Source organism: Callorhinus ursinus, unplaced genomic scaffold (genome assembly GCF_003265705.2).
Source record: "Callorhinus ursinus isolate GAN/ISIS: 27379988/994484 unplaced genomic scaffold, GSC_fseal_2.0 scaffold28, whole genome shotgun sequence".
Taxonomy (NCBI): domain Eukaryota; kingdom Metazoa; phylum Chordata; class Mammalia; order Carnivora; family Otariidae; genus Callorhinus; species Callorhinus ursinus.
The window spans coordinates 2,757,932-2,770,078 of NW_027397090.1; the positions used below are offsets into that span (position 1 = coordinate 2,757,932).

At 35.7% G+C, this 12,147-nt stretch overlaps 1 protein-coding gene across 6 annotated transcripts in view; it reads right to left on the reverse strand.

Moving 5' to 3' along the window:
- The window catches only part of VPS13A (vacuolar protein sorting 13 homolog A), a 267,302-nt gene that overhangs the window by 225,023 nt on the left and 30,132 nt on the right, over positions 1-12,147 (reverse strand). For all 6 annotated transcript variants that reach the window (XR_012374024.1, XR_012374025.1, XM_025891365.2 and 3 more), the window contains exons 6-10: positions 6,879-6,988; positions 6,164-6,223; positions 4,096-4,155; positions 3,827-3,907; positions 208-265 (exon numbers count right to left, since the gene is read on the reverse strand). Coding sequence is in view for 4 of the 6 variants with exons in the window: in XM_025891365.2 (XP_025747150.1) it covers positions 208-265; positions 3,827-3,907; positions 4,096-4,155; positions 6,164-6,223; positions 6,879-6,988 (369 nt within the window). In the remaining 2 variants the exon portion in view is untranslated. The remainder of the gene's footprint in view (positions 1-207; positions 266-3,826; positions 3,908-4,095; positions 4,156-6,163; positions 6,224-6,878; positions 6,989-12,147) is intronic.

Consider the following 12,147-nt stretch of genomic DNA (forward strand, 5'->3'; position numbering starts at 1 on the left):
GACACTTTTCTCTCTTATAGTTTCAAAATATAGCAAAAAGCTCCCCAACAATGAATGGCATAGAACAGAGAACTAGTTTTTTTCGTGCACATATACCTTGAATTATATGACAAAAAATCAACATGAAACATCACAGTGACATTATCATTGTTCATTTAAATTTATACTCATTACTTTAATTGCATGTATTTTATAAAATGTACTTACCAAAATCATAACCTTTCGGAACAATATTTCCATTGACAATGCCCTTCTTCAAGCTGTCCTATTAAAAGACAAACTGCTTTTATTTATATTCATGCCAATATATCTTTACAAAATCCTATTATATACACAAAAATGTTTTAAAGCAATTTAAAAAATAACTCAAACTTAGGAGGACTTAGCTATGGAAAATATTGAAGTGGTTAAACAATATCCCATTAAACTACTACTACTAAAGAATAATTTGTGAACTATTTAGATAGTGTGTGTTTTTACATATTTGTGTACAGGCACATATATAAAATCTCACAAAATTCAACATCCACTTATGATAAAGAATCTCAAGAAAGTGGGTAATAAGGGAAATATACCTTAACATAATAAAGGCCATATATGACAAACCCACAGCTAACATGCTCAACAGTTAAAAACTGAAAACTCTTCCTCTAAGATCAGGAACAAGACAAAGATGCCCACTCTTGCCACTTTTATTCAGCATATTCAGAAGTCCAAGCCAGAGCAATTAAGCAAGAATAAAAGGCATCCAAATTGGAAAAGAAGTAAAACTGTCACTGTTTGTAGATGACATGACATTCTATATAGAAAACCCTGACGACTCCACCAAAAACTGTTAGAATAAATGAATTCAATCAAATTGCAGGATACAAAATTAATATACAGAATTCTGCATTTCTGTATACTAATAATGCTGTAGCAGAAAGAGAAATTAACAATCCAATTTACAATTACATCAAAAAGAATAAAATACCTAGGAATAAATTTAACCAAGGAAGTCAGTCAGAGAAAGAAATACCATATGACCACACTCATATGTGAAATTTAAGAAACAAAACAGATGAACATAGGTGAAGGGGTGAAAAAAAAAAAAGGGCGGGGAGGCAAACCATAAAACACTTAACAGAGAACAAACTGAGGGTTGCTAGAGGGGAGGTGAGTGGGGATGGGCTAAATAGATGGGAATTAAGGAGGGCACTTGTGATCAGCATTGGGTGTTACACACGAGTGATGAATCATTAAATTCTACTTTTTTTTTTTTTTAAAGATTTTATTTGAGAGAGAGAGAGATAGCGAGAGAGAGCATGATTAGGGAGGAGAGGGAGAAGCAGGCTCCCCACTGAGCAAGGAGCCCAATACGGGACCTGAGCTGAAGGCAGATACTTAACCGACTGAGCCACCCAGGTGCCCTGCTAAATTCTAGTTCTGAAACCAATATTACACTGTATCTTAACCCACTAGAATTTAAATAAAAACTTTAAAAAAGAAAATTAACTGAAACTACTATAAAGAAATTTGTTACTCACATTTTGTAACTTTAGGTAATTAAAACAATAAAGTATTTGAAATAAAATAATTTAACCAAGGAAGTAAAGCTTTGTACACCAAAAACTGTTAGAAATTGAAGATGCAAAAAAATGGCAATATATTCCATGCTCTATACTGCAAGAAATAAACCTGTTAAAAAGTCCATACTACCCAAAGAAATCTATAAATTCAATGCAATCTCTATCAAATTTCCAATGGCATTATTCAAAGAAATAGAACAAATGACCCTAATGTGTGTATGAAACCACAAAAGGCCCTGATTAACCAAAGTAATCTTGAGAAAGAACAAACCTGGAGCTATTACAAGGCTTGATTTCAAATTTTTTTTTTTAAGATTTAATTTATTTATTTGAGAGAGAGAATGAGATAGAGAGCAAGCATGAGAGGGGGGAGGGTCAGAGGGAGAAGCAGACTCCCTGCTGAGCAGGGAGCCCGATGTGGGACTCGATCCTGGGACTCCAGGATCATGACCTGAGCCGAAGGCAGTCACCTAACCAACTGAGCCACTCAGGCGCCCTTGATTTCAAATTATATTACAAAGCTGTAATAATCAAAACAGTATGGCACTGGCATAAAAACAGGTACACATAGCAATAAAGAGCCCTGAAATATACCCATGCATATATGATCAATTAAATTACAACAAGGAAGTCAAAAATATATAATGAGGAAAGGAGAGTCTCTTCACTATGTGGTGTTTGGAAAACTGGACAGCCACATGCAAGAGAATGAAACTGGACCAATACCCTACACCATACACAAAAATTAACTCAAAATAGATTAAAAAACTTGAATGTAAGCCCTGAAACCATACAACTCCTAAAAGAAAACATAGGAAGTAGGATCCTTGAAACTGGTCTTGGCAATGATATTTTGGATCTGACACCAAAAGTAAAGTCAACAAAAGAAAAAAAATAAACAAATGGAACTCCATCAAACTAAAAAATATCTGCACAGCAAAGGAAACCATCAACATAATGAAAAGACAAACTACTGAATAGGAGAAAATATTTGCAAATCATTTATCTGATAAGGGGTCATTATCCAAAATACATAAAGAACTCATACAACCCAATTTCAGAAAAACAATTTAAAAATTGGAGAGGAACTGAAGAGATATTTTTCAAACATACAAATAGCCAACAGGTACATGAAAAGGTACTCAACACCATTAATTATCAGGGAAATCACAAATCAAAAGCATGAGCTATCACCTGTTAAAATGGTTATTATTAAAAAAAAAAAAAACAAGAAATAACAAGTGTTGGCAAGATGTGGAGAAAAGGAAATTCCTATGCACTATTGGTGGAAATGTAAACTGATGCAATCCCCTATGGAAAAACAGTATGAGGGTCCTCAAGAAATTAAAAGAACTACCATACGATCCAGCAATTCCACTTCTAAATATTTATTAAAAGAAAAACATGAACTAGAAAAGATACATGCACCTCCATGTTCAATGCAGCATTAATTATAATAGCCAAGATATGGAAACCACCTAAACATCCATGGATAGATGGATAAAGAAAATATACTCACACACACACACACACACACACACACACACACACACACACACACACACACAATTCAGCCATTAAAAAGGAAATCTTGCCATTTGCAACAAGGATGAAATTTGACGGCCTTATGCTAAGTGAAATAAGTCAGACAAATACCATCTGACCTCACTTATATGTGGAATACTTTAAAAAAAATAAACAAAAAGAAGCCAAGCTCATACTCACATACGGAGAACAAACCGATGTCTGTCTGAGGTGGAGTGAGAGATATGCAAAATGTGTAAAGGGAGTCAAAAGGTTAAGAACTTCTAGTTATACACTAAGTCAGTCATGGAAATGTATGTATTGTACAGCATGGCAACTACAGTTAACAATACTGTACTGCATATTTCAACGTTGCTCAGAGAGTAAATCTTAAAAGTACTCATCCAAAGAAAAAGTTCCGTAATTAACTATGTATGGTAATGGATGTGAGACCTACTGTGATCATTTCACATTATGTACAGATACTGAACCATTACAGTGCACACATAAGACTAATATATACTAATGCTGCATGTCAATTATATAAAAAAAGATCTATACATGTTTGTGTACAGGCACATATATATTCACCTATTTCTGTAAATTTTAATGGATTTTGCCTAGGAAAAAAGACCACAGACTAGAATATGTTAATAAATGATAATGAATAAAACCTTATGCAAAATAGGATACCAACAAAGGTGTACATACACATATCAAAAAGATTTACTTACCAATGATTCATCATAATCATTAAGGTAAAACAACTGAGACTTCACATTCCAATAGGCAAAAAGGTTATCCAATCGGATTAACTGAAAATAAATCAAATTTATTACATGTCTCGTTTTCTTCTTTAACATATGCTATTTTCAGAAGTCTCAAATAATTGAGTCATATGATAGACTTAAGCAAGTAAACACAATTCACAGAAATCCTTATCTATATATGTTACCATTCGCCTTTCTAAGTCTCTTTTGTCTGGATTGACAAAATATTTTACCTTACAAAATAGTTTCTCAGTTTCATCATGTAAACACGGAACCCAGTTTTGATCAGTTGTCTAAAAAGAAAAGTAAAAAACAGTGAAAATATTATTTACATGTGAAATGGCAGACTGATAAATTGTACCAACCATGCCCTTGACCAATTTCCCATAAAAATGTTCTTGAAAACATTCAGTGAAAGAATATTAACTGACTACAAGAAAGCCTTTGCTTTCAAAGGGCTCACTGCTGAATGAAAAAGCAAACAAGTAAACAAGCAATTACAAATAGGTTAAGTGCAGGTGGGGGGATGGGCTAGCCTGGTGATGGGTATTAAAGAGGGCACATACTGAATGGAGCACTGGGTGTTATACACGAACAATGAATCATGGAACACTGCATCAAAAACTAATGATGGGGCGCCTGGGTGGCTCAGTTGGTTAAGCGACTGCCTTCGGCTCAGGTCGTGATCCTGGAGTCCCGGGATCGAGTCCCGCATCGGGCTCCCTGCTCGGCGGGGAGTCTGCTTCTCCCTCTGACCCTCTTCCCTCTCGTGCTCTCTATCTCTCATTCTCTCTCTCTCAAATAAATAAATAAAATCTTAAAAAAAAAACTAATGATGTATGGTAATTAACATAACAAAAAAATAGGTAAATGCCACCTTAGAGGTTAAATACACAGTTCTCAGAATAAGTGATGTCCAATATATGATATATGAATAGAAACTGTTGATTTTAAGGTCAGTAGGGAATATGATTCAGAGTAGGAAAATACGCAAATATGCAAAACGTTCAGGGAACTGAAGAAGCCTCATATGGCCAGAGAACATAAAGCAAAGAAGTGAAACCAGATGTTACCCAGGGTCAGATTACAAAGCGATTATAAACTATTTTAAAACAAAACTACTGACTTTATTCCAATAATAATGAGAAGCCACTGAGGTGAATTAAGTGTTTAGATGCTTATTCTACAAAGATGGTTTTCATTTTTTGGTAGAGAACTGAAGAGATGACAAAAGTTTTCAAACTTGAGTGTGCATCAAAATCTCCTGGAGGGCTTTCTAAAACTTAGGTTGCTGGGTCCCCACCTGAGTTTCTAACTGAATAGGTCTGGGCTAGGACACCAGTTTCCAAGGTCTCCCAAAGGTGATGGTCAGTACCACTGCTGTCACAGTTACCCATTACTTCCACATTGCCACAGCCAATGGCTAATTCTCCATCCTTATTTTTCAAACTTACAGCAGCATTTGACAGTTTATCCCACCCGACTTCATTCAATAACTTTTCATTTGGTTTTTTACTTATTTTGGTTGTAGTGGATCCATGTTTTAAGAAAAAAATTATACACAAAAACCCAATGGATACAACAAATAAAAGCAGGTAATGAAATACTACACAGCATTTAAACTGAATTATGTATAGCAACACAAGCAAATGTCAAAAACACTGTGATGAGAAAAATGAAAATCTATAAAAAAATCACATAAAATATTACTTAGGATGTTTATCTCTGAGAGAAGGGTGAAGAGTAGAAAACAAAATAGACATAAACTTTAATCCTAACAGTTTATTCTTTAAAATAAAGTATTTAAAACTTAAACCAAATGACAAATTCCACAACTGTCCATTCTGGACACAAGCCAGTGTTTCATAATCCCCTATTTGCTCTTAGGCTTTAAAAATTCATCAGTTTGTAAAACTGGACAGGAAGAAAGTTTGCCACAGTATTAATAACGGTGGTGAGGAAATGAGTGATTTGTTTCTTTATGCTTTTCATGACTTATCAAAGTTTCTGAAATAAACATTCATTACTTTTACTTTCTACTTATTTAAGCAATGTATTTTTAAGAAAAAAAGTATCAAATGCTCTAATTTGCAAATAGTCCCTCCTCTTTTAAACTAAATTTGATTATCAACCATTTTTTGAAATGCTGAACTACCTACTCCCAATTCCAATACAGCCTATGCAATTTCTGTACTAATTCTATAGAGACAACTACTTCTGATGCTGGCACACAAACAGTAATTAATAGTTAGATGAACTATACTACACAATTAAATAGGGTTAAATTTCTTTTCAAAGTACCTGCATGCTGAGATTTTGAAGGGAAATACCAAATGACAGTGGGTTGTCTCGATTTGTGATCTAAAGAGGAAAGAGCAAATTTTACTCAGACTGCTAGTAGTTAAAATTCACTTTATCAAAGAAGTTCATTTTCTGGGAAATATTCTATTTCAAACATTCAAAACCATTTTTCTACTTTCTACAACTTTTAATCCTATATTTTTCCAAATACTAATTAAAATATCAAGTATCAATGTATTATTGTACAATAAATCTGCGTATTTTTCAGTTTATAAAAAAAGCTTATTGGTAAGTTGACCTCACAATAGTACTTGAGAAGTTAATAATTTTGCGTTTCAGAGAGAATACAGGATCTATGTGAGATAATCTAAATCTAGTTCTACTGATTCCTACACCAGTGTAATTTCCAGGAGGTAAATATAAGGAATTTTAAAAATACACAACTGCTAAATTCATAGTGCCCAACTATCAAAGATGACCGTTAATATAAAAAAGCATTTTCCTTCATTATCTGATTTTTGAACATTTTAGGAAAGTGTAATCAAGGCAGTAAACCCTGCAAATTAAAACTATAATTACAGAAAAGAAAGATCAAGTCATTTTCAGCTCTGTGTCCCTTCACTTCTCATCATCAGTGGTTGACCACTACAGAGCAGATGTCAACAAACAATAAAACATAAACATAAAAAAAAGTTTCACCTATTAAAATACTTACATCATCCTCATAACGAATATGGATGTTGGAAATTTTCACTTGAAGATTTTTTATGATCTGAGTAATTAATTTTTCTGTAAAAGTGTCCTGTTTCTCCACCCGAAGTTTTTCTACAATAGCAAATATTTTTTTTTAACTTGAATGAAAAATACACTGTATAAGTATTCACATTTCGAGGTAACATAAACATCACCGTGTTAAAGAAAAAAATCTGTATTTGTAAACAAAACACTAAGAGCCTGCTTTCCCCGAGTCTTCCATACCAATAAACTTTCAAAGGCAACCAAACACAGTTTTAAAAATGTTTTTTTTAATGAAACTAAAGCCAACCATGTAAAACTTACTGCCATTAAATTTTACAACTTCTGTTAACTATACCTAAGTACATAAAACTTCATTGGAAAACAATGAAGATTATTAGATAAGAATTATAATGGGCTTAATTTAGAAAAGCCAGTAACAGCAGGAGGTAGGCATCTCCCTTAAAATTAGTGATACTATCACAAGTTGTATGTGGTTTGATGTTTAAAATAGTTAACTATGCATCTCTTCCTGATGAACCCAACATGAAGATATAAGATTCTTTCTCTTTCTCCTTTCAAGGGAACGAAGTTCATCATTTGTCTCATTTTCTAAAAAAGCTATTAACTGTTTCCGGTTTCAAAACTTTCCAGGGGAATAGAAAGAATAAAGGATTGAGGTTCCTAATTTCTTTTTTTAACATGTCTTTGAGGGGCTCCTGGATGGCTCAGTCCGCTGAGCATCCAATTCTTGATTTCGGCTCCGGTCATGACCTCAGGGGTCCTGGGATCAAGCTCTGCACTGGGATCTGTGCTCAGAGTCTGCCCAAGGATTCTCTCTCCTCTCCCGATGCCCCTCCCCCTGCTCTATCTCCAAGATAAATAGATAAATCTTTGAAAAACATATGCCTTTGATTAACAAGTTACTATACCCTTTTCCCCCATTTGAAAATGCCAATGAGAACTATCTCATTTCCTATTTCTAGTCCTGTTCCACCTGTACATACGTATTACCTGTCTTTTCTTCTAATGACTCCCTAATTCAACTGGCCCAGGAGGACAAGCTGATGAAGATATATTTACATCAAATCCAAGATTCAGTGAACAGATCAGTAAATACCTTAACTATAAAAGGACTTTAGAATTAATAAAATATAAGCTCTTTGAAGACAGGATTTTGACCTTTGATTACCACCACATCCTAACAAAATCCTTTACTCTATGAATCTACTCATTCGATTCAATGCAAAATCTTCCTTTCCCCTTCCTTTTCCCCATCCATCCACTACATCCAGTAGTCTCCTTCCAAATTCCTTATCCTGCTCAGATTCCATAACCTATTATTTCACCAACTCTTTAAACTCTTTTGTTCTTTTTTCTCATTTTCCTCACAGAGGAAAAGCTCCAACTCTGAATAAACCCAACTATCTACTTTTTAAAGTTTTATTTATTTGACAGAGAGAGACACAGCAAGAGAGGGAACACAAGCAGGGGGAGTGGGAGAGGGAGAAGCAGGCTTCCCGCAGAGCAGGAGCCCGATGCGGGGCTCGATCCCAGGACCCTGGGATCATGACCTGAGCCGAAGGCAGATGCTTAACGACTGAGCCACCCAGGCGCCCCCCAACTATTTACTTTTTACATAAACATATTTACACCTTGCCAGTTAAGGACAGGAGGAGACAAATCACAACAGGAGAGACTGTAATGACTGTAAATTAGGTATCACCAACTTCACCCCAACAGCAACCTTACATTTCTCCATTCCACTTGGTCACACGCTCCGTAACAATTATCTCAAAATTCTTTCGGATTCTCCTCAAAGGTCTAATGACCCTTCCACTGCTCTCTTTACTCTGAGAGGACCTCACCTCCAACTTTGGAAGAACCTGTAATCATCACTCAAGGACCCATGATATGCATGACATGAATAAAATGGTTTTTTATCCTCACTTTACCTGATAGCTCGTTAAGATCTAACACATTCTTTGCTTCCTAAAACACTCTTTTCCCATGAAATTATAATCTCCCAATTTCTACTTATCTAATCACTCTTTCTTGATCTTCTTTTTCTGTGTTCCTCCTCTAATACAATCATCAAATGCTGGATGTCCTTAAGGCTCAGTCCCACGATTGCTTCTATTCTCCTTCTACACTTCTGCTTCAGGGAATCTCATCTGCACTTTATAGCTTCAACTATCCTCCTAATGCTGGTAACTCACAATTGTATATTAAAGTAGAAAGTGAGATATATTCAGAGAAATATATAGAGAAATTGATACATTCAATAAACTAATAGATCAGTATGGCTAGAACAAAGAATAGAAGAGAAAGAGGTGGGGCCAGTAACGAGGCTGAAGAGGTAGACAGAATTCAAATCCTATGAACTTTTATGTGTCATGCTGAACAGTTTAAACTTCTACCTGATGATAAGCTATCACTAATGAATTTTAAGCATAAATATTTCTATTTTAGACCTACATAAAAATAGGAGGGATTTCTGATTAAACATGGTGGATTGTTATCCATTTCTTCACTTCTCAGTAAAACCCCACTAATGCAAAAGTTAAGAAAAATAGACAAATCCCCAAGGCCAAAAGAAAAAATATAGGAAACAAAATAGATAAGAGATACCCTCAAAATTTTAGAAGCTGGAAGGCAGACAGTCTTAACCTACTTAGAAGATGAAGAAATTCAATCCTAAATGCCTATAGACATGCCAGTAATAAAAATGAGACAAAAACCAGAACCCTGGAAAGATTCAGAAACTAGAGTCCTCATGGGGCGCTTGGGTGGCTCAGTTGGTTAAGTGTCTGCCTTCAGCTCAAGTCATGATCCCCAACGTCAGGCTCCCTGCTCAGCAGGGCGTCTGCTGCTCCCCTTGCTTGTGCTCTCTCACTCGCTCCCCCTCTCTCAAATGAGTAAAATCTTAAAGGAAAAAAACAGAGTCCTCAGAAAAGAAATGGCAAGGAGAGGATGATAATAAAAGGATTAGCTTAAATCTGTTTAATTAGTAGGCAGACTTCCAGGTATCTTCCCTCTCCTAGTCCACATAGCCAAGCAACTATCCCTTTCCCATTCTAGTGCGAAGGAAGAATTTATTGTAAAGAAAATAAACGCGACTATAGACTCTGAAACTATGTACTTAAAGATACAGGGAAGGAAGATCCATCACATCGAAACCAGACACATTAAAAAGTTCTATGTAATAAATAAATATAATTACACCCACATTCATCTACTATTGCCAAGTAAATAAACACATGTAATCAGAGTATATATACTATTTGGCTCAGGAGTAAGCACTGAGATGTAGCCATGATAATTTAAACAATGAATACTGATTTAACCAAGCATGCAATTATACTGCAAAGACAGAAAAATGGGTCGACCTTATAGTCTGTAAATCAATAGAGGTGTAATCACCTTATGCAGCAATACAGAGATAAACACAAGAAACACCTTAAAACTTGAAAGTGGGTCTATATGGAGTAGGCTTAGGGTCTAAGCCAGAAGACAGAATTTTTTTGTTTTAATTATGGGTACTATATTACTTAATAACTTTTAAAGCTATATATATTATTTTGATAAGATGAAAATGACTTTTAAAAGGCAAAAACCTAGGAGACTTAGCAAAGGAAGGACTGAAAGAGAGGATTCTGGGGAAAATGGCAGAATAGAAAACACCAAGAATCTGTTTTCCTAGTTAGGTAACAACTGAATAGGTGAAATGTGCCTAATGTAAATATTCTGAAACTCTGGAACCCTGTGAGGACTTGCAACTTGCAGAGGAAGGCTTGAAAGTAAACTAAACTTCATTTACATCAATATTAGCTCTTAACACAGTAGCAGCTCTCCACGCCCTATTCTCAGGCCCATGGCAGTCAGCTGTGCACTTACTCCTGGAGTGGCTTGCACTCAACTTGCCGGAGCCAAGGTGGGAAAAAAAGGACCCATCCTCCAAATATTTGGAGATCTGTAGTCTAAAGGCTGATTACTGCTCCTGATCAAAGAGAGAAGGATGGTCCATGGTTGCTGCACCTTTCTCCACTGTTGCAAGCCCCTTCCTCTCCAGCTGATGTGACATCCAGGGCATTTAAAGGACTCGCAACCTTTTTTATTTTTGCCCCCCATTCATTATTCTCCTCTCCTCTTTTGTGAGCAAAAGATTAAAGACTAGGACATTCAAAAGCAACTCCATACACAGGAAAAATAAGAATGTAACCACACATGTTCAGGGAAAGGAATAGACTCAGGCTTAGAAAAGACCTGAGAATACCTTACATTTACACCTCAGGCTGATCCTTGGACTAGGACATCCTATAATAATGAAAAATAATAACCAAAAACATTTAAAAAAAAAAAAACAGAAAACCATAGGAATAGGGGTGAATTTCATTTCCACAGGTATCACATTATTATATCCAAATATCCAGATTTTAATGAGAAATCACAAGGCATACAAACAAACAGGAAGATATGGCCCAAAGGACAAAAAAATAAGTTTACAAAACTATTCCTTAAAAAGATCTGATGACAGATCTACTAGACTTTTTTTTTTTTTTTAAAGATTTCATTTATTTGAGAGAGAGTGCAAGCAAGAGAGCACGAGTGGCATGAGCAGCAAAGGGAGAAGTCCTCAATCCCAGGACTCTGGGATCATGAGCTGACCCAAAGGCAAACACTTAACCCACTGAGCCACTCAGGCACCCCTCTACTAGACAGACTTTAGAACAAGTATCACATAGATGCTCAAGAACTGAAGGAAGGTGTAGAGAACGTCAAGAAAATAATATTATCAACGAAATAGAAATATCTATAAAGAGACAGAAACCTAAGAAGAAACCAAACAAAAATTCAGCAGGAGAAAAGTACCATACCTAAAAGGAAAAACTCTCCATAGGGATGCAAAGGCAGATGTCAATCGGCAGAAGAATTAACAAACTTGAAAACAGAAACAAAAACAGAAACAAAAACAAAACCTGAATTTGAGGAACAGAAAAAACTTGGAAGAAAAGTGAACAGAGCCTAAGGGACAGCTGAGGGACACCAAGTGGACCAACATATACATTGTGGGGGTCCCAGAAGGAAAAAAGACAGAAATGGTGGGAGAGAATATGTGAAGGAATACTGGCTGAGGTATGCCTGTCTGGCTTAGTCAGTGGAGCGTGTGACTCTTGATATTGGGGTTGTGAGTTTGAACCCCACATTGGGTGTAGAGATTACAAAGACAGGGGGAAGGGAAGAGAGGG